General features: G+C 41.8%; 1 protein-coding gene across 2 annotated transcripts; it reads left to right on the top strand.

The window, feature by feature from the left end:
• The first annotated feature begins 5,578 nt into the window (after positions 1-5,578).
• On the top strand, positions 5,579-27,947 carry CLPX (caseinolytic mitochondrial matrix peptidase chaperone subunit X). Of its 2 annotated transcripts, XM_054388392.1 has the most exons (14): positions 5,579-5,648; positions 9,577-9,737; positions 11,179-11,296; positions 17,163-17,317; positions 18,131-18,290; positions 19,469-19,510; positions 20,542-20,718; positions 21,583-21,747; positions 22,093-22,181; positions 22,716-22,880; positions 23,770-24,069; positions 24,551-24,643; positions 24,853-24,959; positions 26,076-27,947. In XM_054388392.1, exons 1-14 carry the CDS (start codon positions 5,579-5,581, stop codon positions 26,164-26,166), a joined length of 1,893 nt encoding a protein of 630 aa, XP_054244367.1. In that variant the 3' UTR covers positions 26,167-27,947. The 2 variants fall into 2 exon arrangements, with proteins under 2 accessions (XP_054244367.1, XP_054244368.1); XM_054388393.1 differs by lacking the exon at positions 19,469-19,510.

Below are 27,947 nucleotides of genomic sequence, written 5' to 3'. Positions count from 1 at the left end.
GATGTTTAGAAAAAACCCTCAGTTTAGGTCAGCCTGGGGGGATAAAAAAAAAAAAAAAGAGAGAGAAAAAGGCAGAAATCAATACAACAACTTTACTACAGGCACTGCTCAAAAGCAGTGCATGAAACATTTGCAAAGGTGAATTTCTCTTATCAGCTGATTGTGCTACCTCTGTGTCACACCAAGTTTACTTACCCTCAGTTTTCACCACAAACCATTTAATTATTCTCCCAAGGGGCAGTCACCTGACTGCTATACCTTATAATGAAAGGATGAGGCTTTTGTAACAGCATTCCCTTCTAACAGCTCTGGAGAAAGACAACTGTGTGGCTGGCTGCTAAGTGGCCTATAAAGCTACAGCACTTTTCCAGTTTGTTTTTAACTTCTCAACTACTCCAAATTTATATCTAATAAACATTCACACAATCCACTCAGCAGTTCACATAACAGACTTGCATTATCTCACAAACCTACAGCCCAAGTATTCAGACCATGTTCTCCCTCCTCAGTATAACTGACCCAAAGGAGTCCCACTGCCCACTGGGAACATCAGCTGACTGAGGCTTAATTTACAGAAGAGCACTGAGCTTTTAATTCTATTCACACAGAAGCTGACTCTTGTCAGGAGTTACCAACAAAGGTGTCTTTGAAGCACACCAATTAACACAGAACAAAATGATTCAGAGTTGAAATGCCACTAAGTCACCCTGAAGTCTGAATGTCCTTGCTACACAATGTCTTGTAATTCTCCACTAATCTGTAACAAACACTCAAGTACCCTCTAGCTTTTAACTATTTTAAAGCAGCAAGAAACCATCATCTTCCATTTGTACAATACCTGGTATCAAACAGTTTGGAAACTTGCAGACTCAAGAGCTTTACCTTGAAAGCCAGCTGCTTCAGGAGATTACTTTCATGTGTTCACACACAGCAGCAAGTACAACCAAAGCAACTTTTGCTCTTGCAGTATACTTCACAGTTGCCAAGTATAAATCAATAGGTTTTGTTTCTTAATTTGTCATAAAACCAGACCTTGGTATGTTCTGAGTCTGTTCAATTCATTCCTCCCTGTAGGAAAGCTGATGGTGTGCAGGCTTAACTAGCTTACTGGGTTACAGATGGATTAACAGTTTGTTACAATTTCCTCATCTTTCACTCTTTGTTTGCTTTGTCTTCAGCTTTTACTTCCAAGCACAGAAAATGTGGATTTTAAAAGAGAAATTGCAAGACAGGACACATCTTCCACAGAGCATATGAAACACTTCTTGTGCTCAGCAAGGCTTTTGAGTGAGGAAATTCAGCTGCATGGCCACTGTTTCAGCTTTGTGTAGCTCAGTTTTGGTGCTTGATCATTGTTCTGCTCTTTGTCACAGTCTGGCAGCAGGTAAACATACAGTGAAGGTAAAAAACATCTCTTCCAGCAGCCTGCAAGGCAGAGCAAGTCCAGAGATGTGTTACTGAGCTAAGAGAGGCAGCTGGGTCTTTAGAAAAACAGCAGCTTAGTCTAATTCCTCTCCATAACCATTCATTAAATGGTTATCAGAAAGCTTTTCAGCAAACCACAGTGTGACAAAATTACAGCAGAAATAAATGATAGCATATGCTTTAAACCAAAACGTCCTCTTTGAGTGTCATATTACAGCAGGGCCAAGAAGCACGAATCATGGTCAGGCCTCACTACACTGGGCAGTGTGCAGACATAAGAAAGCAGGGAGAGACCTGCTAATAATTTGGGTTGTCATAAAGAGTTTGCAGTATCTTCCTGCTCTGATCACCTCTTTTTCTGCCACCCCAGCCCTTCAGCACCGTCAAGCTCATTTTTGTGGGCTGGCATATCTCTTGGGAGCACAAAGCTGTCCATAGTTAGGACAGGTAAGGAAAGGGCATGATGCAGATGAAATTTGTCCTTTCAGTGTATTTTGGCTCACTCCAAAGTAGGCTGAGTCCATCTGAAATCTAAATAGTGAGCTTTCCAGTTCACCTCTTACCACTCAAGGAAGCAAACTGCTGGTCACCTGGGCTAATGTCCCCCAGCTCCTTGCTAGCTGATTTCTCCCAGCTCCTTTCTTGCGGGAATGCCTCTGTGACCACCACTCCCAAAGACTGCCCCACTTCTAATGCAAGAGTAAACAGTTTTTCTTTATTACAGAAGTTTTTGCTTAAGTCAAAGCCCCATTACTAAGGCATTAAATTTGCACACACAAATAGTCATGTCAACAACAGCTATGATCTCTTCCAGCCACAGAAAAACTGGACCATGAACTCGTAACAGGGAACCAGCCACTGAAGGGAACACAAAGAGCCTGATGCTGTTCATGCTCTAATGACCCAAGTTTCATTTTTAGAAAAACCAAACAACCTGAAGAATTCTAACCTCTTAAAAACGATTGTTCTAAAGGAAGAATCACCTATGGATGTGTTCAAAGCATTTTATATTAATCTCCTTTTGAGTTATCCCCATTGCACTACTGCCATGATTTTTTGCTCATTATTGATTTAGTAAGACATTGATCCTGCTACTAGAGAGGAAACCCCTGTCAGAGTGCATTAGATGAGCAGAAACTCTCATCTGTCTCGCATGCCATGTCCGTATGAACCAGGGCTGCTGCGCAGACGCTCTCCCACTGCACTAGCAACGCAGCACCCACTCCCATGGGCCAAGAGACCTGAATCAGCAACACCAGCACCAAGAGCCGATGGGGGCTGCAAGCAAACACCAGGAGGTGCAGGGGAGATGTCAGAGCTACCGGGGTGGGGGGGGTGGTGTGTGTGTGTGTCTGAGAATAATTATGGATATGCAGCAGAGAATAATAATTGGGACACAGCAGTAGCGATTTTTTTCATCCCCAGAGCTGTGCCCACTAACCTTGACCCAGCCTGGCCGTCGACTCCAGCCTCTCCTCCGTACCCCCTTCCCCAACCAGAAGTTTGCAAAGAGAGGGAGGCAAAACCCCATTCAGCACCCCCACCCTAGCCTCTTCTCCCCACAGCACAGACTGAGGCTTCCCCTTACCCTGAGAGTCCCCCGGGGAAGAACTCGCAGGGCTGAGCTTTGGGCTCCTTGCAGGACCAAGTCCGAAGCGCCTCTCCTTCAGCCCAGGGCCTCTCAGGGGTCGTGATAACCTTCCCCCGGCCCGATACCTACTCATAGCCTCCCGAGTCCTCGGGCACAGCCTCATCCATGGGTAATGCTGTACCGGAGCTTGAGAAATGTACATACACACCGGTCTCTCCAGGCTCCTCAGGGACCACCCGGCCCCTGAGAACTCCCTCCCCGGTACGGGGCTTTGAGAAAAAGGGACAAGCCTGTCCCCTCAGCGACCACGCCCCCCACACAAAGCCTTTCCCTTTCGCTTCTCGGCCCTCACCGGCTCGGCTCTGCTCGGCGCGACCCGCGGACAGTGGGGACGAAGAACTGCCGCTCTCCTCCTCCCGCGGCGCGCCCAAGCCGGGGCACCCGCCGCCGGACGCTACTTCCGGGTGCTGCGCCCGCGCCGGCCAGGTGACCGCGAAAAGGCAGGAAGGCGAGGCGGAAAGCAGGCAACCGCCATTGCTGCTGAGGCGGAAGTAAGCGCCTCGAGCGCCATCGCTACCGAGGCGAAAAAGCCACCCGCCCTCGTTGCGGGGTGGTGATTGGTCAGCAGGCTGTGAGGGGCTGCGGTCGCCATTAGCGTCCCTCAGACCGGAGCGTATGAAGTGTTGGTTGCTGCTGTTGGCCAGTTCCTCACAGAATTGGGGTTAAAGCTAGAAAAAAAAAAAAAAAAAAGGCATGGAAGCGCTCTATTCCGCTTTGTGCCTCCGCTGTGCTTGGCGCAGGCGTGGCAATAACGGGCCGCTGCCATCCAGCGGAACAGAGAGAGCATCATGGTTTCGATAGATACGGTAAATCCTGAGTGATTTCAGTGAAAGCGCTGGTGAGTGAAACGTGTGCTGAGCTCGGGACCTGACTTTAAATACAAGAGTTTTTTTTCAGCTCCATTAGTCTTGGGTATTTTCATCATAGAACTGTTTAGGTTGGAAAAGACCTTTAAGATCATCAAATCCAACCTTTAAAAAGGCTGAATTCAAGGCTATGCTAAAAACGGAGTTACATACGGTCAGATAGAAGGTGCAATAGCACAGCTTGCCTTTTGTACACAAAGAAATATCTGCAGTTAAAGCACTGAGCTAGGAAAATTACATGTTTGGGTAATTTTTCATGAATTGCATTTTACTGGTTTTATTTTCAGTATGCCAAGTTTAAGGGGAAGCTCACAGGAGCAAGCTAAGATCACAATGGGTTACTGTGAGTGTTCCAGATGTGCTATGAACCAGGGGACAAAACAGTGTGCAATCAGTACCCACTGGAGATGTCACCACCCTGCCCTCTGTACTTTCAGGAGGTGTGATCACAAGGAAAATGTCTTCAGCCAACGCATGTCAGTCTGTCCCTGATCCTAACCTGCCATTCGTGCCTGACTCCCTCAAAAAGCTCCTAAGAGAAAACACTGTGGTGTGTTTAATGCAGATTAAAATCAGCAGCTATCAGGCTGTAGGTGGTGGCGTTAAACCTGTATTTTACAAGAGCTTGGCAGAAGTTAAAAATGCTGTTCAACACTCCTGCTGCATGCAGCCAAGCAGCACAGTGTGTATTGCTTGTTGTTAGTGTGGTCTGGTGGTGGTGGTTGCTACAGGGCAGCTCAGGATAACTAAGGAGAGTGACAGGTGATGTGTTCCTGTCTCTGAGTCATTCCTCAGACCAGTTGGGATAAATTAGCTTCATTTAATTGGTATGTGTTAAATAGGAGTTAATTCATAAAATTATTTAGGTTGAAGAAGACCTTTAAGATGATCAAGTGCAACTACAGACGACACAGAGCTGTGTCCACACTACGCCGTGTTACTCAGTGCCACATCTACATGGCTTTTAAATTCCTCCAGTGGTGACTCCACCACTTTCCTGGGCAGCCTGTTCCAGGGCTTGACAACCCTTTTGGTGAAGCGTTCAACTCACTCTTCAAGAATCAAGAAGGTTGGAAGAGACCTCAAAGATCATCGAGTCCAAGCTGTCACCCTACACCTCATGACTATCTAAACCATGGCACCAAGTGCCATGTCCAATCCCCCCCTTGAACTCCTCCAGGAATGGTGACTCCGCCACCTCGCTGGGCAGCCCATTCCAATGGGCTAAGCTGAAAGGAACAAACTGATATCTACCTGTTCCAACTGGAACGATTCTGCGGTCCTACGACTTGAGGGATCTCCTGAGGAGACAGATAGCCCTTGCAGGCCCGCCGCTGCTCGGACTACATTTGCCATGATGCAGTGCGGCCAGTGACCAGGCCTCCTCTCACCCCTAGCACTACGTTTCCTATGACACCCCGCGCAGCTGCCGCAGGGTAGAGGGCTCGGCGTTCCGCAAGGTGCCCGCTGGGAGCAGCAGTCCGTGGAGTGTGCGTGGTGACGCCAGGCGGCAGCGCACTGGCGTCAGGGAGGCGGCGCCGGGCGTGGGAGGGGGTGTTTACGGCGCGGGTGGGGCGCGCAGCGAGGCCTAGTCGGCAGCGGGGGGAGCGGGCCGGGCCCGGCCCGTGGCAGCATCATGTCCGCCTGCCACAGTTGCGCCGCTGCTGCCCGCCTTCTGGGCTCCACGCTGCCCTCTGCGCGGAGAGGTAACCGCCGTCCTCTCCCCTCGCCGCGGTCCGGCCTGACGCTGCTCTCCGGTGGGGCTGGGCCCTCTGGGGCCCTCACTGGGCCGGAGCGCGGTGGCCCCTTCCGCTACTCTTGCCGCCTCCTTGAGGGCTAATTCTGTTCCCTGCTGCCGCCAGCCGGCTGTCAGCTCTCTCCGCCCTTCCAGTCCGGCTCTACTTGGGGGGCCTGGGAGCGGGGCCCGCCGGGTCACCGACGAAGCGGTGTCAGCTGGGAGCAGCCGCGCTCCCTGGGGCCGAGAGACGGAGCCTTCCCGCGGGGCCTGGGTTGTTCCGTGCTGCAGCGCTGCGATAAGGGCTTCGGTTTGGCAAGGGTGGCTGCTTCGGCCTTTTCTTTTTCTTTTCTCTATTAATCTTCTGCTAGTCTCACCCTGGGGGGTCGGTATTACATGGTGTGAAGTTCTGGAAAATTAGCCCGCACTGGAGTATCTTTTGGGAAATGTAATGCGAGAACAGAGTTTATTTCAGTGGGAGTGATTTTCAGCAGCAGTTGTACAGTGTGTGTTACCCTGTACTGCTACTAAATGAACTTAATTATCACATTGATTAAAATCCTGCCTTGTTTGCAACCTTTGCTTGAAATATTTCTCATGAAGACTTGTGCTCAGTTAGCAAAACAGTGATTTGTTTGAAACTTGGAAGAGTGAGGCTGTGCAAACCACTTACTGGGAGGGAAGCTATTACTTTTTAGTACTTTTCTCCCTTTCCTGGTGATTTTGAGGATAGTAAGAGATGACATACCGTATGCTACTTTTGGTGGAAGGCAGACCACCTCCAAACTGTGCTGAAAATGTACTACTGCTACATTTGCAACAGTATTTTGAATGATGATATTCCCAGCAACAGCCTGACCAGTCTGAGGTGATTAATTACGTATGTGAGGTGAGTTAAATAGGTGCAGTTTACTTTGCATTTCCATGTCTGATGTCACCTGTGATGAAAGACTTAAATAAGTACTTTCAACTCCACCCTGTCTGGCCTCATGTCAACCCACTGAAACAATAAACTTTAAAGCAAGTAACATTCTGAATCAACTTCAGAATTTTCCTTTTCTGCATTTGTATTTTTTTGTTAGAACTAAGATTTAAAATGGATGTACAAAAGGACAAATTAAACTAAAACACAGATATAGCATAATAAGATTGCTTATACATCACCTTCTAATGAAAGTTCTTTTAAAAATTACCTTTTTGGTGTGTTTTTGTTGTAGCAGATTCTTTTCTGCGAGATACTTTGCTAATTCTAATTGGTGCAAACTTAAAGAGTATGTAGAGCAGATGGATCGGTTTAGTTGATCAAGTGTTGTGTGGGACAGGGAGGAAACTTCTCTTTGGCCCTGTCACTTCCTTGGGCACTAGATTCTGCCAAGATATTGATGAAGCTTGGCCCAAAAGTTGGTATTTCTTTCCTTAAGTATCAATAAAAGGCTAATAAGGTGTAAAGGAGCCTCCTGTGGATTCCTAACACACTAATCTATTTGCTGAATCAATGCCATTGCTGCTATCAATATTTTCATGTGAGATACATGTCCTTTAGTTGTACTCCTTCAGAACCCCACCCAAGCACTGACTGCTGGCTGTGTGTGTGAGGAAACACTGCTGTGCTGACCAGCAGCTGTGTATTTGAGCATTTATCAATATCAGGATTATGCATAGGAAGTTGCCAGGCTTGGGGATGGAATGTTGATTTCTCCTGAAAGTCTGCCCCTGGGTTTATTCATGCAACAAAGTAGCAGCCTTAACTTTCTTACTGCTTTGTTCTTAAATTGTACAATGATACTTTGTCCAAAACAATGCCACTCAGACCTCATGATAAGTGCAGGAATGAGGCTTATGTTTAGCCACAAGCTGATGCAGCAGTAGGACAATATTTTTTTCCCCCTAGTTTAGTCCTTCTACACCATTTAGAGTTCACCACATGCAGCAGGGTGCATTTGATGTTCCTCAGAGGCTGGCAGGCTAACAGTAGATTTGGCAGCAGTAGAAGTGCAGGTGTAATGGCTGCTGGCTGGCCTGGATCTGTGACCAGTGTCCAGCTAAGTTCTGAAGGTGAAGCCCCACAGCTGCAGTATTTCTGATCAGTATATGGGCACAATGTGGCACTTACCAGCGCAGCACTTGACACTGTGATAGTTTCTTCATACAATAGAGCTTTTGTTGCATTTCCAGTGTTGTAGGGACTTCCTGAATTACAATTGGTGATCTTTTACCGGGTGCGGTGCTTAGTGGTAACATGTTTCTCTGTTAGTGCTTCATCCTTTATCCACGGGCCAAATCTCCCTGTATTGCAGGAAAGTTGTGACTTCAGGTTCTGACCAGGTGGTTTGGGTTTTGATTTTTGTTAAGGAGTGTTTTCTCAGTTCCCTTTTGAAATGGTAAACCAAATCTTGGTGAAGGAGCCATCTGTGATGAATAAGCCCTGAAGACAGGGAATTAATGCAGAACAGCTATTGGCATTGTAAATGCTCACCACAGCTTATTCCCTGCTGATGAACGCACTCCTGTGCACGTAGTCATCAGAGTGCTCTGCAGATTCAGTTGGCAACACAACTACTTGTGAAAGTGAGCCAGTATTTTTGTTTACTGTGGTATTTCCATGGTTTATCCTGTGGAATCTGAAGTGTCTTGCCGTGCTGCAGTGGCACACAGCAGAGGAATTTAAAATTGGAAAGCACATTGATCATTATTCCTCCCTCATGTTTATAGACAGGAGTAATGCCATGGTAGCTTTTTTAAAGGATGACAGTTTTAGTTGTGTTACAAGTAACTGCAGATCATCTTCAAGTCCAGGAATCTTAAGCAGCATATGAATCAATTAAAAAAAAAATCTTAGAATCTTGAGACTGTGGTCTTGGTTGTGACTTTGCAGAAGCCTTTTTGTTATCCTGTTACAGTAGCAAGGTGAATTTTCTCTCAACTAAGATTCCAGCTCCTCATTGTCATTGTTACCTCTTTCTAAGCAAATGAACTCTACTCCTCTCTCAATTCTTGCTGGTTTTATTCAATTTCTAGAAGTGTTTTGAAGTTTTCTCTAGAATTCTTTCATCTCTAACAGTAAACCCATGTGGTATAGCAACAATTTGCTGATACAGCTATTCTGTCTGTAAGTCACAGAGTTCTTCTCAAAACCAGACAGCAAGTGAGAAATTTGCCACTTTAAATGAGCAGTGAGAGATGTTTAAATCACAAGCATGACATATGCTGATTCACATCATACCTAGTCATGAAATGTAATCCTACCCACTGTTGCAAGAGGAGGAAGAGGCTGGTTAGTTTCTTGCAGATGTTTTGGTCCTGTTGGCAGTAAGTTATTTCAACAAAGTTGAAGATCAGACTGAATTTGTGTGTGTCTGTCAGCACTTGCCAGATAGGACACTACCTTTCAGTTTTCCTCACGACAACTTTTGTCAAGCAGTCCCTAAAATCCTTGGAAACTGTTTTTGAGTGGAGTTCACAGGGTAAAGCCCAGTCCAGATGTACAGTCTATGACTCTGAGATACTTCTTGGGTGATTTTTGCATAAAAAGGCGATATTTCAAAGTTCTCTTTTTCACTTTGGGGGCTGAATTAGAATCATGGAATTCTTTCACTATAACTGCTGGATGTTGATTCCATTTATTTATTCTGGCAATCAATTTCATAACTGAGATGTTATCTCTTTTGTAATACTCTTGATTGCCTGATGTTAGAAGACCTGGAATTACTTTTGGGTCTCTTCTGGACAATCCAGGCAGCTTTTGGGAGATAAACATAGTGGTGAAGAGAAATTCTTTTGGATAGCTGAAACTGGGTGTTCAGAGTTGATTGAGTTCTGTTGTTGAAACCTTAGAGCTTTGGCATTAGAACTGGAGTACTTTTAATGTTTAAGTGTCATGTTTTCATGTTTATTTTTAGGTATTACTTGTGGTCGTACACGCATCCCTGTTTTAGGAAAACTTGGGACTTTTGAAACTTGTTCCCTACGACGAATTCCTCTCAGAAACTTTTCAGAAACACCAGCGTACTTTGCTTCAAAGGATGGTGCAAGCAAGGAGGGTTCTGGAGACGGAAACAAGGTAATCTCCACAACATGAGGTTTTTTTCAGTAGTTTATAAAAACATTTCTCAAATGTTTTTAGTGGATTTTTTCCTTAGTTAAAATTAACCCTCTTGAAATCTGTTGCTAACTGTTGCCATTTCTGATCCTTCAAATTGCTACAACTGGCAGAGGAATGAAAATGAGCTTAGTAGCAGATGGAACTAAAGCATCGCATAATGCTTTTCCCAGTTGTATAGATCTTAGCATAAAGGAACGCTTGAAACTTTGTAGAATCTTATAAATCCACAACAGGTTTGAGGATCTCAGGGAAAAGTAGCAATCAGAACTGTTCTCCTTCAAAAGCCTGCTGCTCCCAAGTGGGCTGCTGAAAGTTAAAGTACATTTAAAAATGGTTGTTTCAGCACTGATTCTGCAACTGTATTAAGCAAGTCAAGTTCATGAGGAGACGAGCTTTATTGTTAGTAATCTGTTTTCCTCCTAGGTTTTCTATAATTATAGTTAATAAACAGCTTCTTCAGATAAATGATTACCTGAGGGTAAAACTGCTCTTTAGTCGGCAAATGAGATTTTGAGAGTTCACAGCCAATAACTGTCCTAGTATGGTGTGGCGTGATGCCTGAGGAACTCTCCAGGTGACACAGGTGTGTTCTGAGGGTTCAACTTAAACTTCTTTTAAAAAGAAAGAAGGAAGATAAAAATTGTAAAGCTTTTAGAAGGGTTGCAAGGAGAAACGAGTAGGTGAGCAAGGTTTAAAAGGAATGAGGAACTGCCTTTGAAAAGGGAAGAGATCTTTGCTGTTTCCTAAAGTGTGATCGCTTTTATAAAAGTACAAAGACAGAGAACAGATATAGATTTAAATAATGCTAACCTTGAACATCACTAAGCAGGACAGCATGAAGACAGACAAGTAGATCTTTGGCAGGGAACTCTGCCTTAGAAGTAAAAGAAAATATTTTCAAGCAGTTTGATATGCTTGTTTTATAGGCCTTATGTGTCCTACAGCCAACTGCCAGCAAAACTATATCCATCAAGGACATGAGTTTTAGCTTCAGAAACCTTTAGACTCAACACAGCTGTGATAGTGAAATTGCTCTCTAAGTAAGATTTTTCTTGTTCTCTGGAGTTATAATAAATTACATTGAAATATATTATTAAAACATTCTTGATGTGTTTTAGCTTGTTACTGAGCATCCCAGTTGAGCAGTTCCAATGTTTATGGAATACCTATAGAAGAGGTATTCCAAGTGGGCAGACCTGAGAAATGCAGATATGTATACGCTTAAAAATGTTTATATCTTGCTTTTCTAACTTACTGAAGCCTTTAAGAAGCCTTGTCAGTAGTTATTTTGTCATTCAGCTATTGCAATGTTGACATGGCAGGATTCCATAAGCGCTGCTAAATACCTGATGTAATGACTCCATTGTTTGGGGCTAATTGTCTGAAAATATCTTTTCAGAAGTCTGTCAGTGAAGGGGGTGGTAAAAAATCAAGCTCTGGAAACTCTGGGAAAGGAGGGAACCAGCTGCGCTGCCCGAAGTGTGGTGACTTGTGCACACATGTGGAGACCTTTGTGTGTAAGTTTCATTGAATACTTTCTTTAAATAGATGCAGATGTGTGTTTCAGTCTAATTAATACAGCATCAAAATGCTTGTTACACTTGGTTTGGCCATGTTGGTGTAAGCATGGATTATCTGTGGATACATTTGTCTAGTTTACTGTGTAAACTAGAGCAGGCTGTGGTAGTGGAATTTGGACCACAGCTGTCAATATGCAGTTGTGAAGTAGTGTATTGTGTTTTATGCAGTGCAAAGGATGCTCAGATTTAAAAACTAAAATCAAACAACCAAAAAAAACCCAAAACCCAAATCACACTTTAACTACTGAGAGTAATTAAAATGCATGTTTATCTATGTTTTGTGATGTCTGCCCTTTGTTTACTGTATAATAAAACTTTGATCCTGCCTGTACTATAACCAAAGAGATTATCCAGCAGAGGAATTGGTATATGACAGATGGCTTGCTCAGAATAGTCTCCCATGGCAAAGTCAGATCCCTTAATACATTCCAAAAATCCAAACAGGAAATCCAAAGTGTGTCAGACACCTGGTGTCCAGCAGCAAAAGCTACTTTTATGGAAGTGCAGCCCAAAGTGCTACCTTCGGGGTCTATACTAGAACCAGTGCTGTTTAATATCTTCGTCAGTAACCTAGTGGGATCGAGCACACCCTCAGCAAGTTTGCAGATGGCACCAAGCAGAGTGGTGTGGTTGACAATGCTGAGGGATGGGATGTCATTGAGAGGGACATGGCCAGTCTTGAGAAGTGGGTGTATGTGTACATCATGAGATTCAACAAGGCCAAGTGCAAGGTCCTCCACCCGGGTCAGGGCAGTCCTTGGTATCTGTACAGGCTGGAGGATGAAGGCTTGAGAGTAGCTCTGCTGAGAAGGACTTGGGGGTGCTGATAGATGAAAAGCTGGACATGAGCTGGCAATGCACGCTTTACAGCCTGGAAGCCAACCGTGTCCTAGGCTGCATTCCCAGCAGCGTGGGCAACAGGTCAAGGGGAAGGGATTCTGCCCCTCCACTCTGCTGAGACCCCACCTGCAGTGCTGGGTCCAGCTGTGGAGTCCTCAGCACAGGAGAGACATGGGCATGTTGGAGCAGGGCCAGAGGAGGCCACAGCAATGATGGGAGGGCTGGACCCGCTCTGCTGTGAGGCCAGGCTGAGAGAGTTGGGGTTGTTCACTCTGGAGAAGAGAAGGCTCCAGGGAGACCTTCTTTCAGTACTTAAAGGGTACATCAGAAAGATGGGGCAGACCTTTTAGCAGGGCCTGTTGCAACATGAGAAGGGATGATGAGTTTAAAAGAGGGAGATTTAGACTAGATAGAAGGAAGAAATTTGTTGTGCTGAGAGTGGACAACCTGGGCCACTGTCTCCTCAGAGAGGTGGTAGATGCCCCATCTCTGGAACTGTTCCAGGTCAGGTTGGCTGGGGCTCTGAGCAACTTGCTCTGATTGCAGATGTCCCTGCTGACTGCAGGGAAGTTGGACAAGATGACCTGTAAAGGTCCCTTCCAACACAAACCCAGCTGGGATTCTGAAATTAACGCCAATTATGCTCTAGTTTGTATCAGACTTGGAGGTATTTCTCCTTATTTCAGTGCTAATGAGACCCGTCTAAAAAGTCAGAAAGCCATTGTTAGCTGATAGGGCTCAGGGAGGAAGTATCAAGTCATAATCAGACTTGTGAGCTAAGAAGCTTAAGACAAGGTCAGTATAAACTTGTTGAGCAGCTGGTGAGAAGAATGAGCAGATGTGCTGTTACTCACTGCTCATGTAGAATAATAAAAAAGATAGAATATTATGAACCAAGAGAACACTATAGCAGCAATGTATTTGTTAGATAAAAGGATCAGGCCTCAGCTGCTATACCAACAAACAAAAAAGCTTATTTCTGTGAAAAAGAAACTACAGGCAACAAGGTTTTCTGACAAGTCTGGCACAAGTTGTTAGAACTAGAATCTTGTGTTGTCTGCAATATGTTGGCCTCTCCCTGGCCTAGGTGTGGTTGAAAACAGTGGGAGGATTTTCACCCTCATTTACCTTCTTACCAGATGATTCATGAGTAGACAGACATTTTGAAACTGTCACTTCACTGGTGTGTTTACTTCTTATTACTGGAATTTGTGCTTTTATCTGGAAGCACAATTCAAACATTGCCCCAGAGTGGAACAATCACTGTGCATCCCAGGAAGGCAGAAGCATAATTTAGTGACTTTTATTAATCTTGAAGACAGCAATCTTCAGTTTTCTGTTAATTGGTAACTTAAACCAAAGATTACAATGGTTTTGAGTTCACAGAAATTCCTGTGAATCATGGTCAAGTTTTCTCTGGACCTGTGTCCTTCTGGTTTAATCTGTTAATTTGAGTATGTTGTTTCCCAGCCACACTGTAGACTATAAAGTGATAGGAAAACAAAGAGCTATGTTTTAATTATCTCAATTATTAGTTTTGTTTTCTTTTTAAAAAATCTCTTCTGTTCTGCCCCAAATGAACAGATTGCAGGTTACACTATACATACCATAACTTGATTTTCCAGATAAGCCTTCAGTGTTGCTTTGTCAGGAAAAATGATGAATTCTTTGAACTGCTGAACTTCAGAGCCCTAAATAAATATCTAAAGGCAAAGGAAAACATGCAATGAGCATTTCAGTTTTTAAACAGTGGGATTTTCAGTCAGTTTGAGAGAAATAGGGCAACAAAATACTAAATAAAAGCCACATTTATTAGCAAATTAATTGCCATTGAGTGGCAGTGTGACAGACTGGTTGGAGTCTGTGGAGTTTATTAATGGGGCTTGACTTTGTATCTGCAAATCTTGCACAAGGATTTGCTTGGCAATGGTTTTCCAGTAATTAACAATTAAGGAAGAATATGACACAAACCCAAAGGAATTTTGCTGTGACACAATTTCGCAGCAGTTCCTGTATTGTTTTTTGTTGTGAACCTCTGTAAGGAAAGGAGAGGCTTGTGATCAGTGAAATAAGGTATGAGCCTGGGATGTAGAGTGAAATCCAATAGCTGCAAAGCTGATTGACATAAGAAGCCTTATCCAGGAGCTGCTTTGTCTCAACCTGATGCCATCAGGTTGGCTCCATACCCCAAAGCAAGACTTCCCTGACACTGTACACATTTAATAAGCAAGAAGCTTCCCTGCTCATTTTTCTGATGTCTTTTCACCTTAGAGCAGTTTAGTAGTAGCCCATTATCTCAACCCTGCAACTGTGTTTAAGATTAACCTTGTTGTTGTTTGGCTTCCTGTGTGTGTTGTACAAACCCAACCTTTCACTTTGGAAATTCAGCTCCTATGGACTGTAGAGACCTCTTTGCAAATGCCTGAACCAAAACCATTGACCTGCATTTTACCACACAGTAAATATTTGCAGAGGTCTTAGTGAGGTAATTTGGCACGAAGGCTCTTTGCTGTGCTTTTATGTGGTGCTAAAAGCACACAAGAAAACAGGCCAGTATTTAAGAATTGCAAAGTTGCAGTTTTAAGGAAATAGTACTTGAACTTGGTTTCCTTGCTTTTCAGAGCAAACTTCTTTTTTTTTTTACTTTTGTTCTGTTAAAACTCATATTGATCCTTTTTCCCACATTGCTGTGTAGAAGATAGAAACTGGCCCGTTTCACAGCTGTGTTTTGATAACTGTCTCCTCTCCAAGGCACCCCATACATCAAAGTTTCTCTCTAACCACAAGTGCTATTGGTCCTGCTGAGAGTTAGGAAGCTCTCTAATTGCCTTTCTGTGTGCTGCTTGGAGTTATTGATAAAAGTGTACTCTGCACAATAATTTTTTTCCAGTGAAATGTGTTTAAAATGCACAATAGTATTGCAGAATTGCCTGATCCCATCATGGTTGGGGTCGGAAGGGACCTCTGGAGGTCATGTAGTTCAGCCCCCTTACTAAAGCAGGGTCACCCACAGCAGCTTGCCCAAGATGATAATGTCCAACTGGGCTTGGAATCTTTCCAGAGAAGGGGGTTCCACAACCTTCCTGGGCAGCCTGATCCAGGGCTCCAGCACCCTCATTGCAAAGAAGCTTTCATCATGTTTGGATGGAATCTCCTGGGTTGTAGTTTTTGCCCATTGCCCTTTGTCCTATCCCTGGGCACCACTGCAAAGCATGGTCACATCCTCCCCACCTCACCCTTCCCCCTGCTAGCTATTGATCACCATTGATAGGACGCCCTCTTAGGCATGTGACCTCACCAGGGCAGGGCAGAGGGGACATTCTGATAGCCTGCTTTGTTTGCCATTTTTCTTTTTTAAACCATTCCCATGGATCTGTAAAAGAGACAAGTATTCTTATGACAACTCCTTCTAAATAAAGCTGAGTAGTAGCAATGCATAAAGAAGGACTGACAGCCTCATGGCATGAATATCAGATGTTTTGAGTGGTAACTGGGAGAAAGGTTGAGTTTTTTTGCCTACAATGTTGTTGCTAAAGAAGAGTTATGTAAGAAGTGTGCATGCAAGTGCATCTCCATCATGTTCCCGTCAGGCAGATAACAGTAATTTGGAAGGCTGCCAGCAGGACTTTCCAGCTGTTACACAAATTTTCTTTGGAGTAGAGTTAATAAAGCTGTCATGGTCACAGTGTAATGTACTACATTCTTAATCTGCTGGTCTTACTTAGCCACTCACAAGCTGTGTGTAATATTCAAACAAACACCCACTCCTCTTTCGCTGATGCCAGCACTACAGGAGGCAACAACAAGTTATAAATACACAGCTTGTTTGTTGCTAGAGGCTGTTCTGAAGTCAGTTGGTACCATAGTGTTCAAGCCATTCTATAAAAGCTTTCTGTGATTTCAGAAGTTTTGGCATTGAAGTTTTTCATATGGGTGTTTTGCTACATTTACTTTGCTTTTAATTTAATATATTTACTAGTATATTTAAATCCTGGATGAAGCTTTGTGCAGCCTGGTCTAGTGGAAAGTGTCATTGCCCATGATAGGGGGGTTGGAACTCGATCTTTAAGGTCCTTTCCAACTCAAGCTATTCTTTGATCAGTCCTGTTGCACATTATTTGTGTTTAGTAACATAGTAATATGGTCAGAAAAGAGCTATTTTGAATTGCACATTTATTTTCCTTTGCTGTCTGGTTTGCAGGCTTCTGAATCCAGTCTTTGCAGATAACACAATTTCTTGAAACACAGTTCACAAACCCAGCTGTGGGAGGGTTTGAGTTGTGGAATTTGAAAGAAATTTGTTCTGCTCTTGACAATAAAAATAAATAAGCAAAAGAACTTGCAAAACATCAAAGCCCTGATCATTTGTTGCATACCACAGCTGCCTCTTGTTGGGATGAGCCCTTTGTGTGACCCGTCTATGCTCCATGCTCTGTGCTTAGGTGACTTAAGCATGTTCCATGGTGTTCCACAGCCAGTGGGATGCAGTGACTGGGAGCTGCAACAGCTGTCCTTTCCTGAAGCTGCTGCATTCTGTCTTTGTGATTGCATTTTACATCCCTCCACTTCAAAGTTGTCTGTCCCTAACCACGGGGGTTATCTGCTGGTTTGAGAGTTAGGAACGACTCCTGCACAGTTAGAAGCCCTCATTAACTTTGCATTGCTCTGAGATACAAACTTTCCTATTCCAGGTACAGTGCTACTGAGACAGATTTTTGCTTTTTAATCTCTTGTCTGATTGCTGCTCTGTGTTGAGACTTCTTGGGCAAATTGTATTCCCCATGTGACACTTCGTAGCCTGATAATTGCTATGAAAGCTGCTGAGGTGAAGGAAGGGGAAGTGTTGTGTAAACACAGAGGTGGCTGTGCTGCCTTACAGCTGCTTGTCTCGTGTGTGACAAACTTATACATGAGTACTGCTTTAGCAGTTCTTGTCGAACTTCTGCTCTACCCTTTTCTGCAGCTTCCACCCGTTTCGTGAAGTGTGAAAAGTGTCATCATTTCTTTGTGGTCCTGTCAGAGGCAGACACGAAAAAGAGCATCATTAAAGAGCCTGAGTCAGCAGCAGAAGCTGTGAAATTGGCATTCCAGCAGAAGCCGCCACCTCCACCGAAGAAGGTATGGATCTTAATTCCACCCCAGGGTTTCCTTGTGTTAGAGCAGGGTGAAATGGTTTACTGCTTGATCTGCATCAGGTGTATATAGTGGTCCAATGTGACAGAGCACCACAGAGAAAGAGGATTAGATCAAGATTAAACCTTTGAGAGCTACGTGACCTGGTACAACACTGATACAGGGAGCAACTAGATCCAGTAAAAACAGTTGGGTTTGTTTTTCTCTGGCTTTGTCTTATGGTTGTAGTCCAGTACCTTCATCCATCTTCTCCTTGTCACTCTGAGGGTAACTTCAGCTCTCGCCACCTGTAGTGCCTTTATGTCCTGCTATGACTTTGTATTCTGCAGTGTAGTATTACTAGCCTCTTTCTGGAGCTGCAGAACCTTTTATTTGCCGTGCTTCTGTGTGAGAACTGGGCTTGGTCAGCTTTTGGTGATGACCCATCCTAAGTCATTTGATTTACCTCTCCCACATAGTTTATTGTGCTTCTTAGTTCCTAGTGGACAGTAATGATTTCTGAAGCTCTGTATAGTTCCTAGATAAGGACTTGTAAGACATTAACCATTCTTGTAATTTCTGTTCCTCTTACAATTTTGGGTGAAAAGTGACAATGGGTTTAAATATTAGTAGGGGAGAACAGATACACAATATGACTGGTTTTATGTAAACTTGTCATCAGGAATATATTCTGTGTTTTAGATGTTGGGTTTCTGTTTCTGAGTTCTGCAGTGGTTGGTTTAGATGAAAGTCCATCTTTGGCACAATGTTCTCTTCTCACTTCTTTGCTGCTGTTACTAAAATGAAGTTATTTTTCAGATTTATAACTACCTCGACAAATATGTTGTTGGTCAGTGTTTTGCCAAGAAGGTGCTTTCGGTTGCTGTGTACAATCATTACAAGAGAATCTACAATAATATCCCAGCTAACCTGAGACAGCAAGCAGAAGTTGAAAAGCAGACTTCTCTAACACCAAGAGGTTGGTATGGTGGTTGGTACTTGCCTGGTCAAATAAAACTTAACCATTTCAGGGCTCTGATTTTAACCTGAGAAAGGTTTTACCTTAACATGAGCTGTTCTGTAGTTGGAATGAGCTAAAATAATTTCTATTAAATTTAATTTTTAGACTTGTGTGATGTAAAAGCAATCCAGAAGGTTTGTGATGCTGGGCTATTGTTTGCCATGTTACATGGTTAGCTTTTGCTCCTGACCTATGTTAGTAGGTGTCTAACTTTATACAAGCCTCCTAAACTTTCCTTTCAAATCTTATTTACTGCTTAGCAGTAAATCTGCTGCTTAATCTGCAAGCAACAATGCAGATCACAAAGACAATATTTTGCGTGGTGGATTTGGCAAATAGCTAGCTTTCTAACCTCACTTGTTGGCAGTGTGTTGGTCACCATAGTATTGTTCCATATCTAGCAGGTGTAGATGGAGTTACTCTTGGCAGTACTTTTGCTACTGAGTAAGTGTGGAGCTATGTTGATCTAATTTATTTTTAGAAGTAGGATTAAGTTGCTGTCTCTGAATCAAAGTGTACCTTGATTTTTTTTTTTATTTTTTTTAAAGGTGTTTTGTTCTGTCTTGCAATAGATACTACACTGAGCAAAAAAAATCTTTGTTCTTTGGATTTATGTTAGAAAGTATTTTAAGTGATGGGGGAAACATTAGTAGCAGTGTTCTGGTAATGGTAGGAGAACAGTTGTATACCTGGCACAGAGAAGTTCCTGATCCTTTCCAGGAAGATAAAATGGTGTACAGCCAGAAGGACTGGCAGTAAACATTTGTAATGGACACTGCTTTGAAAGGGGTGCTCTTACATTTTAACACTCAATGGGAGAGTTTAAAGAAGCCTTTTCAAAACAAAGTTAACGTTGTAGCTTTTTTGCCTCTTTCTATAGGTGGCTTTTAAATGAAAATCTGATCAGAGACAATAGTTACTGTTTTAGACAGCAGAAAGCTTGCTGTTACTTTGAAAGCATATAAATTGGGTTTGGGGTTAATTTTGACAGCAATAAAAACTAATTCATGTGGGGAGTCCTTGTTAGAAATTCATATGCACTGCTGAGATATATTCAGAAGAGGGCAAGAGGTAGAGAATTTATAAGCTTTTTTATAAACTTATTTTTTTATTACTGTTTTCATCCTCTCTCTTAGAATTAGAAATCAGAAGACGGGAGGATGAGTACAGATTTACAAGTAAGTGATCTCTCCCCTCATGTCCTCCTCTGCAATATCTACTCTGTCAATGTAGGATAGTCTCCGTTGACCACTAGCTTGAATTGCTGGTGAAAATTCTGTTTGTTTTTCTTCTGTAATTAAATTTAATCGATGGCATCAAGGTGACTAGGATTTTACTCTAGTGGAAAGCAGTGAATTGTAAAAATACCTTTTATGAAGTTGATTAAATTATTCTTAGTACACTAAAATAGAATGTGTTTTTGTAACTTAGATTTGAGATGTTAGTAGTGTCATGCAGCATATGATGTGAGTGAGATAGTAAAGGAGGTTATGCAACTGTTTTCTGCAGTTGTAGTCTTAAAGCACTGTCACCTTGTACCTTTTCTTATTGTCTGGATGATGTCAGTTGTGTTTATTTTCAGTCCACTGGAACTCTCACTGACTATTGAACTTCTTCTTCAATCTGGTGTAGATCAATCTGTAATCCCAGTTACACCTTCTCAAACCAGTTTTCTTAGTCCTCAAAATTCAACACAACAAATTAATTAAAACTAGGGCTCTGAAAAGAAAGAAAATCCAGCTCCATATCCCTGTGTAGAGACAAAACCTGTAACAGCTGTGAACTGAGACAAGCCTTTAAATCTTGAGAGTAGACCTGTGCATTGCTGTTGTAATTTTTAGGTACCAGTTCTTGTATTCTTTCACCACAGAGATGAACATTTTTGGTTTATTTCTGATGTGTTAAAAAATATATTAAAAATTACAGTTTAAATGAGATAATTTGTAGGGACTGAAAATTTCTCGTTTTTAATGTAGGGGACTATTTTTAGATAATGCACTGTACCACAGGAAATCATTTTCATAGATGCTTGTGCAAAATTAAGATTGGAACTCCTGTTTTTGTCATAATTGTTCCATATTTCTGTTGTGTAATTATCTGTACAGGTAGAATTATAGATTTGCAGACCCAAAAAGAATCAAGCTTTGTGTGTTTAAGGTAATGGCAGACTTTGTCAATGCTCAAACAGTGCTCTTGCTGCTCTTTCCAGAGCTACTGCAAATTGCTGGAATCAGTCCACATGGAAATGCTTTAGGAGCATCAATGCAGCAACAAATGAACCAGCAGATACCTCAGGAAAAACGGGGAGGAGAAGTATTAGATTCATCCAATGATGACATAAAACTTGAAAAAAGTAATATTTTGCTGCTTGGACCAACTGGATCAGGTACAGAGCTGCATGAGTTTTGTAGGCATCAGGTTTTTCTTAGAACTGATTGTTAATGAGTGATATTTCCTTTTTTGTGATTATTCCAGTTTGGTGTATAAAAAGCTAAACTGAATTCCAAACTGGGATTTTTGTGCTTTCATGCCATGGTAACAAGCTGAGCTAAATGGCCTTGTAAAGGAAGGAGGTCTGGTCGGTCTGGTCATGTGTTTTCTTTTTCAAGTGCCTATGTTGTTTGCTAACTGATTAAAAGCTGCAAGTTCTACTAAGCTGAAACAAGACACATTTAAAGTTTCTCTGCTTTAGATGGCAAGTCAAGGTGCTGTGGTTAGTGTGGTTTCACCTCTGGGACAGAGCAGTTATGGGGGGTGGATGTTCAAAGAGAAGTTATATTTGTGTGCTCATAAGTAGTGAGAGTGTTTGTACTGAAGGGATAAGCATTTTTTCAGACTATTTTGGAGAACATTCACTAAATAATATTTTAATTCTGTTTCTCCTCAACTTCAAAGCAGGAGCAATTGGACTTTGCACTGCACCCTGAGTGTCTGCAAAGGACTACTGATTTATTTGATCTTTAATCTATGCAAGTACCTGTATTTTGGTTTTTATATTGTGTGACATTTGTGATAACTGTATGCATTTCAAGCAGCCTCAAATCTGTGCTGTTAGTCTAATTCAGAAATACATTGGCAATGTAAAAACCACAGTTAATGAAAACTGAGCTCCTTGGAAAATATTCTGATATGAATTTATGAACATTCAGAATGTCAACTAAGAGTAATGATGACCCTGTGGTAAATATTTGGGGTTGTGTGCTCTAAAGAAACGCATTGAAATTATAATGCAGAGTTTTTGTTTTGTCAGGTAAAACCTTGCTGGCTCAGACTCTAGCTAAATGCCTAGATGTCCCTTTTGCCATCTGTGATTGTACTACCTTGACTCAAGCTGGCTATGTTGGTGAAGACATTGAATCTGTCATTGCAAAACTCCTGCAAGATGCCAACTACAATGTTGAAAAAGCTCAGCAAGGTAAACTTTGATGTGCCTCCTGAAGTTCATCCATAAACTATTTCTATCATCCGAATGCCTTGAACTTTGAAAACACCATTTGCTGTAATTAAAACACAGTATTGCTGTAATTTAAATTGCTGAGTTTTAACACATTAAATCAGAAATAATAAACCTGAGAGGAGCTTTAAGCTTATCTTGTAGTATCTGTTCTTATCCATAGCTGGATGAGATTAAACACACTTTTGCAATCTACAGAGTGGAAATAGAACAGATTTCTGCTGTCTTACACACAGGAAGACGGTTATGCAAGTTTTTTCTTCTCTTAAATGGGGCCTTTCTTAAGTCTGTTTTCTGTAACTGCAGGAATTGTTTTTCTGGATGAAGTAGATAAGATTGGCAGTGTTCCCGGTATTCATCAGTTACGGGATGTTGGAGGAGAAGGTGTTCAACAAGTAAGTGCTTTAGAATGGTTTTACTTTATAAGCAAACAGCCCATCAAGTCTACTATTGTCCTATCATATATCAAATAGCACAGGAGTGTAGAGGCATAGTTCTTCAATTCCTTAATTATAGCTTTGAAACCCTTATCTTTCCTCTTTCTTCATTCAAAAAAAAAAAACCAAACAAAAAAACCCAAAAATCCTCACCAAAAAAACCCAAACAGAACAAAACCCCCAAACTCAGAAGCAAATTGGGACTGCTTCATAGAAACATTCTGCACAAAGAACATCTTTACAGCATTCTAATAGCTTGTGGCATAGTGTAGGCAAGAAGAGATAATATTTAAAGGAATTTTTTTGCCTTTCCTTGAGTGGGATTGTTTGTCTTGTACAGAAAATTGATTTCTTTAGAAAATTACTGTTACTATCAAGGCATAAGGGAATAAAAAATGTAAATACATCTGTGGAAATAAGCACAGTGTGGTGTGCCTTCACATATGGTGTTACACAATGGAATTTTATATTGCTTGTTTCTTTCCATCTTAGGGCTTGCTAAAACTGCTGGAAGGCACAATAGTAAACGTTCCAGAAAAGAATTCTCGTAAACTACGCGGAGAAACGGTGCAAGTTGACACAACAAACATCCTCTTTGTAGCTTCTGGTGCTTTTAATGGCCTTGACAGAATTATCAGCAGGAGGAAAAATGAAAAAGTGAGTGCATCAGGTTGTGTTTCAACTAAAAAGCTGTCTTAAAACCAGATTATATTAAACAGTTCTAGCAATTAGGATTTCTTTCAGTTGTAGTATGCAGAGTATGAAACTGAGAGAAAGCTTTTTCCTATTGATATCCAAAGGTTTGCTGGTGATACTTAGGTAGTTAGAACAAATGGTACTGAAAGCTATCACCATCTTAAAATGCTTAGTGATGTGGTTCACTATCTTGTGTGTTAATGTCTGGAGACAGGATTCTTGCTGAGACATCTTCTGCTAGACCAGGTTGCTCAAGGCCCTGAGTAGTCCAGCCTGGCCTTGCGTATTTCCAGGGATAAAGCTTCTGTAACTCCTCTGAGAAACCTGTTCTAGTGTCTCACTACCCTCATAGTAAAGAATTTCTTCCTAATATCTAATCCAAATCTCCCCTCTTTCAGTTTAAAACCATTACCCCTTGTCCTATCACTACACTCTCTGATAAAGAATCCCTGCCCCATCATTCCTGTAGGCCCCCTTAAAGTATTGAAAGTGTGCTATGAGATATCCCTGGAGCCTTGCCTTCTCCAGGCTGAATAGCCCAAATTCTCAGCCTGTTCTCACAGCAGAGGGGTTGCAACTGTCAGGTCATCTGCATGACTTCCTCCAGACCCTCTTGAGCGTATTTGATGTGCTGATACCTTACTGAGGGAATTAAGTGTTAAAAGAAACCGATTGTGTGCAAGGCATCTATAAATAATATCTTGATACTATAAATAACATCTTGGACTTAACAGTCCAAGCAATAACATAATCAGTCACTCCAGGTTTTCCATGCACATGAAACATGATTTATTACGTAAATAAAAGTTAACTATTATAATTCTGTAAGCTTTCCCCACTTATTTTGCAGTATCTAGGATTTGGCACACCATCTAATATGGGAAAAGGCAGAAGAGCTGCAGCAGCAGCTGATCTTGCCAATATCAGTGGAGAGTCTGATCCACATGAAGATATTGAAGAAAAGGATCGTTTGCTGCGTCATGTGGAAGCCAGAGATCTCATTGAGTTTGGCATGATTCCAGAGTTTGTGGGACGTTTGCCTGTGGTGGTTCCCCTGCACAGCCTAGATGAGAAGACCCTTGTACGGATTCTTACTGAGCCACGCAACGCTGTGGTTCCTCAGTACCAGGCACTCTTCAGCATGGACAAGGTTTGAGGTTTTTATTTGGCAGCTCTTGAGTGTTCTTGTTTAGAAACAGTGTTAAAGCAATCTAAATCATCAGTTGAAATCACTTCTTGCCCAGTGTGTGCATTGCTGAAAAGCAGCAGTCCCGCTCATTAAAGCTTGGCTGGTTTAGACTGGATAACTGTGTGTCTATGGGGAAAGTAATTTGGAGGTGGTTGAGGTCTCTTTGTGTTAACATTCAAATGAGCAGCCATGACCTTGTCTAATAGGCATCAAGAGCCACTCCATGTCCTGTAGAGGTACTTGTTGTACAGAAGGGACAGTCAATGCTGGTAACATTAGCCAAGAGTAAAATGTAGCTGAAGTCTTTACCTATGAGGCTTAAATGTTCTGCCCTGTAACAATCTCTATTGTTTGTTGTTTTCAGTAATGCTTATACTGTCTCACCCAACACACTGAGTTATAACTGAAATAATAAACTAAACTTAGCATTTTCTCTCTATAGTGTGAGTTAAATGTAACTGAAGATGCATTGAAGGCTATTGCCAGACTGGCCCTGGACAGGAAAACTGGTGCAAGAGGTCTTCGATCTATAATGGTAAGTTAAGTCTCATTAATAATGAGTAAATGAAGCTGCCAGTGTTGGTGTGTATGGAGATAATCATGACAGTTTTCAGTCAAAACTACTGTTCTGGGTCTTACATGAACACGATGTCTCTTTCTGAAACCATAGGTGTTCAGAGTTCTTCTGAGAAAACCCAGCTCCAAAAAAAAATCACTTGCTAACTATATTGTATTTCCTTTTAGGAAAAGCTGCTGTTGGAGCCTATGTTTGAAGTGCCCAATTCTGACATTGTATGCGTGGAAGTTGACAAAGATGTTGTAGAAGGCAAAAAAGAGCCAGGATACATTAGGTAAACCCATAACAGAGGTATCAGAACAGAGGAGTAATACAGCTAGACAGGTACTCTGATGTTTGCTCTAGGAACAAGCATCTAAACACCAAACCATGCACACAGCCTGAAAAGAATCTGATTCTCTCTATACTGTACACAGCTGGATTAGTACCTATTCTGCCCTAGAGACCTTGGGGTTGTATTGCTTTAGTTTTTAAATAGACATTTAAAAATAAACTTGTATATGAAGTTCCTATAAGCCTTTTGTGTGTGTGTGTACATGTAGAAATAGAAGTAAATTCCAAGCATCATATGTTAGTGGTAAAAATCTAAAGTTTAACTGTGACTGTGCTGAAATTTGTGAAACAGAACTTTTTCTTTCCTCCTGCTTACCACTGCTTTTTTTTTTTTTTAATGCAAGCTCTAGGCTGCTGCGGTTTCCTTCTCCATTGCTCTTGCAGCATTGGAGAGTCACATAGGCACATCTATTGGTTTGCTGAACTCTTGCTAAAATATTTGATTTAATGTTGTAAATAAGCTATTTAACATTACTTTAATCGTACTGTGGTAATGATGTGATGGAACACTGAAAGCACTGGACAAACTGGACTTAAAGTATTAATTTTAGTGAACAAAGGCTGGAGTTGAGAGGGAATGGGTCAGGTTTAAAAAAAAGGTCTGAAATTTAGGAGCTCTTGCTGGGTTTCTACCCCGACAATGTGTTTGAGTGACTTTCTCCACTGAGGTACATGCTTTGTATTCATCTGTGTTTATGCTGAAGCTTGGCTCAGCACACCTGGTCTCTCAGAGGGGCTGGTTGGGATGGAGGACACTGTGCTTGCACTCGTGGGCTTTAGGTGGTTTTGTAGAGCACCAGCATTTGTTTGCTGGAAACATTAAATTATTTAGATCAGACTACTTCACTGAGTTCAGTAGGCTCTTGATTTTCAGACGTGAGATTCCATATTGGTAGTGGTATAAATCACAGCACCATTTTCAGACCAGAAGGTCATTTAGCAGATGGATGCTGGTCAGAGCACTTGTCACTGAGGAATGTTTACCAGAAGCTATGGAAACTGTTTCCATTCTTTCTCTCCATTTCTCAAGTATCTGATCAGTTTGTTTTAATTATAGGGCTCCCACTAAAGATTCATCTGAAGAAGAGTATGACTCTGGCGTTGAGGAAGAAGGCTGGCCTCGACAAGCAGATGCTGCAAATCATTAAACACTGTCAGAATGCTCTGGGTTATGTCCTTACGGTTGCCTCTGGTGATACTAAAGGCATTGGATCTCTCTCAGATATGTGATGAGGAACTTCCTTAGATAAATCAGATGCTGTATTTTATTGCAACATCACTTTGATTTATTTGCTGGACATTGTGTGGACTCGGATGGCATAATGTTCAAATATGAATTGTATATTATACTTGTTCAATTAATGTATAGCAGATCTGGCAGCACCTGGATTGCTCCTTCTAGACCCTAAGCCAGCAATGTGGGTGCTGCCAATAGTATGATTTTACAACAACGTTACTCTACAAATGGGAAGTCAAGATTAATAATTAGTAGAGGGTGAATTAAACTATTAGCTCCTCGTATGCCTCACAGGGGGTTACTTTCAGGTCAGTGTTAGATTTCTGCTGGTGGGTGCTGGAGTGACTTGTTACATTCTTGGGAAGTGGGAGGGGAAACCCTTGTTGCAGCAGGGTTTGGGAAAAACTGGGACACACTTTGACACTGCTGAGAAAATGTGACACTAGTTTCTTGCAGGAATTTGAATGCAATATCAAATGATATCCTTTCCTTCACCTCTCCATCAGGAGTAAGTTTCAGTCACCTTGAATACAGTGATAGAAGGTGAAGTCAGCAAATTGCTGAGGGGTGAACAGGATTTCCAGGAAGTGGTAAGCCATCGGAATTCGGACAAGAAGTCAACATTAGATTTTTAATGTTCTAATATAGCACATATTGTTTAACATATTGGAACTATCATGCATCAATTTTTTGGTGCCAGGTATTTGCCCAACCTATCTTATAATGTTAAGAGATGAATGAAGTAAATGTATGATATTTTTGATGTAATCAGTAGTAATTGTGCACATGACAGTGCTTTAAGTTATAAGCTTAATCCTAGTCTTGCATCTTGTGGAGGTGTCTTTCTTTTTGTTTTTTAGTCACTGCAAAGCAATCTTCCCTTTTCTGTTCTACACCACAACTAACTCAATTCTTGTAGGAAATTCTCTGAGAAAAAGAAAAGAAAACCAGCCCCAAACCAACAACCCCCTCCCCCAAACCAATGCTAAAGGACCTGTATGGTTTTGTTCCAGGAATTAAAATCATTGCATACAACTTTTGTTTTGTTCTTTAGTGATACGTGGACTTAAGTTTTGCTGACTCTTACTTCCTACAATTTGAATTCAAGCTATTTAAAATAAAACTTTCCTCATTCTTTTCAGGCTAGTTGATGTTTTAGGACAGGAAAGGACACTGCAAGTGTGTTAACCCTATTTTTGTTTTTAATCTGTCATGTAAATTTTATGTAATACTTGTGTTCTTCCCCAGAAGCAGTGTGATGTGCATTTGTAGTCAGGTGCAACAGATATTTCCCTTAGGATTTCAGGTTAGATGACCCACTAATGGTTCAGATCAAACTGCATTTGAAGCTGAGGATATTTCTAGGAGAAGCTTCATCCCCTCACAATGGGAATCTGTGGTGAACTATCTGTGACTGCATCCTTACTTTTCCTTTTTGTAGAGTGAATGAAATATAATTGCTTTTAATTCTGACTCCTTTACTTCAACCCTTTTTTAAATGGATTGGAAAAAAAAAAAAACAAACCTGACATTTTAGGTGAAACTGTTCAACAACTTGGTTTTGAAAGTTGTTTGGAATTATGTAACCAAGAACTGTTTTTAAGGAAACAAAATGCTGTGTAACTACAGTTTGTACCACACCTCTGGCGTTTGAATAAAACAAATCGACTCTTCAAGCAGCGGAGAGTTGTA

The sequence above is a fragment of the Indicator indicator genome, chromosome 16 (genome assembly GCF_027791375.1).
Source record: "Indicator indicator isolate 239-I01 chromosome 16, UM_Iind_1.1, whole genome shotgun sequence".
NCBI lineage: Eukaryota > Metazoa > Chordata > Aves > Piciformes > Indicatoridae > Indicator > Indicator indicator.
This window is presented reverse-complemented; position numbering and strand designations above follow the sequence as displayed.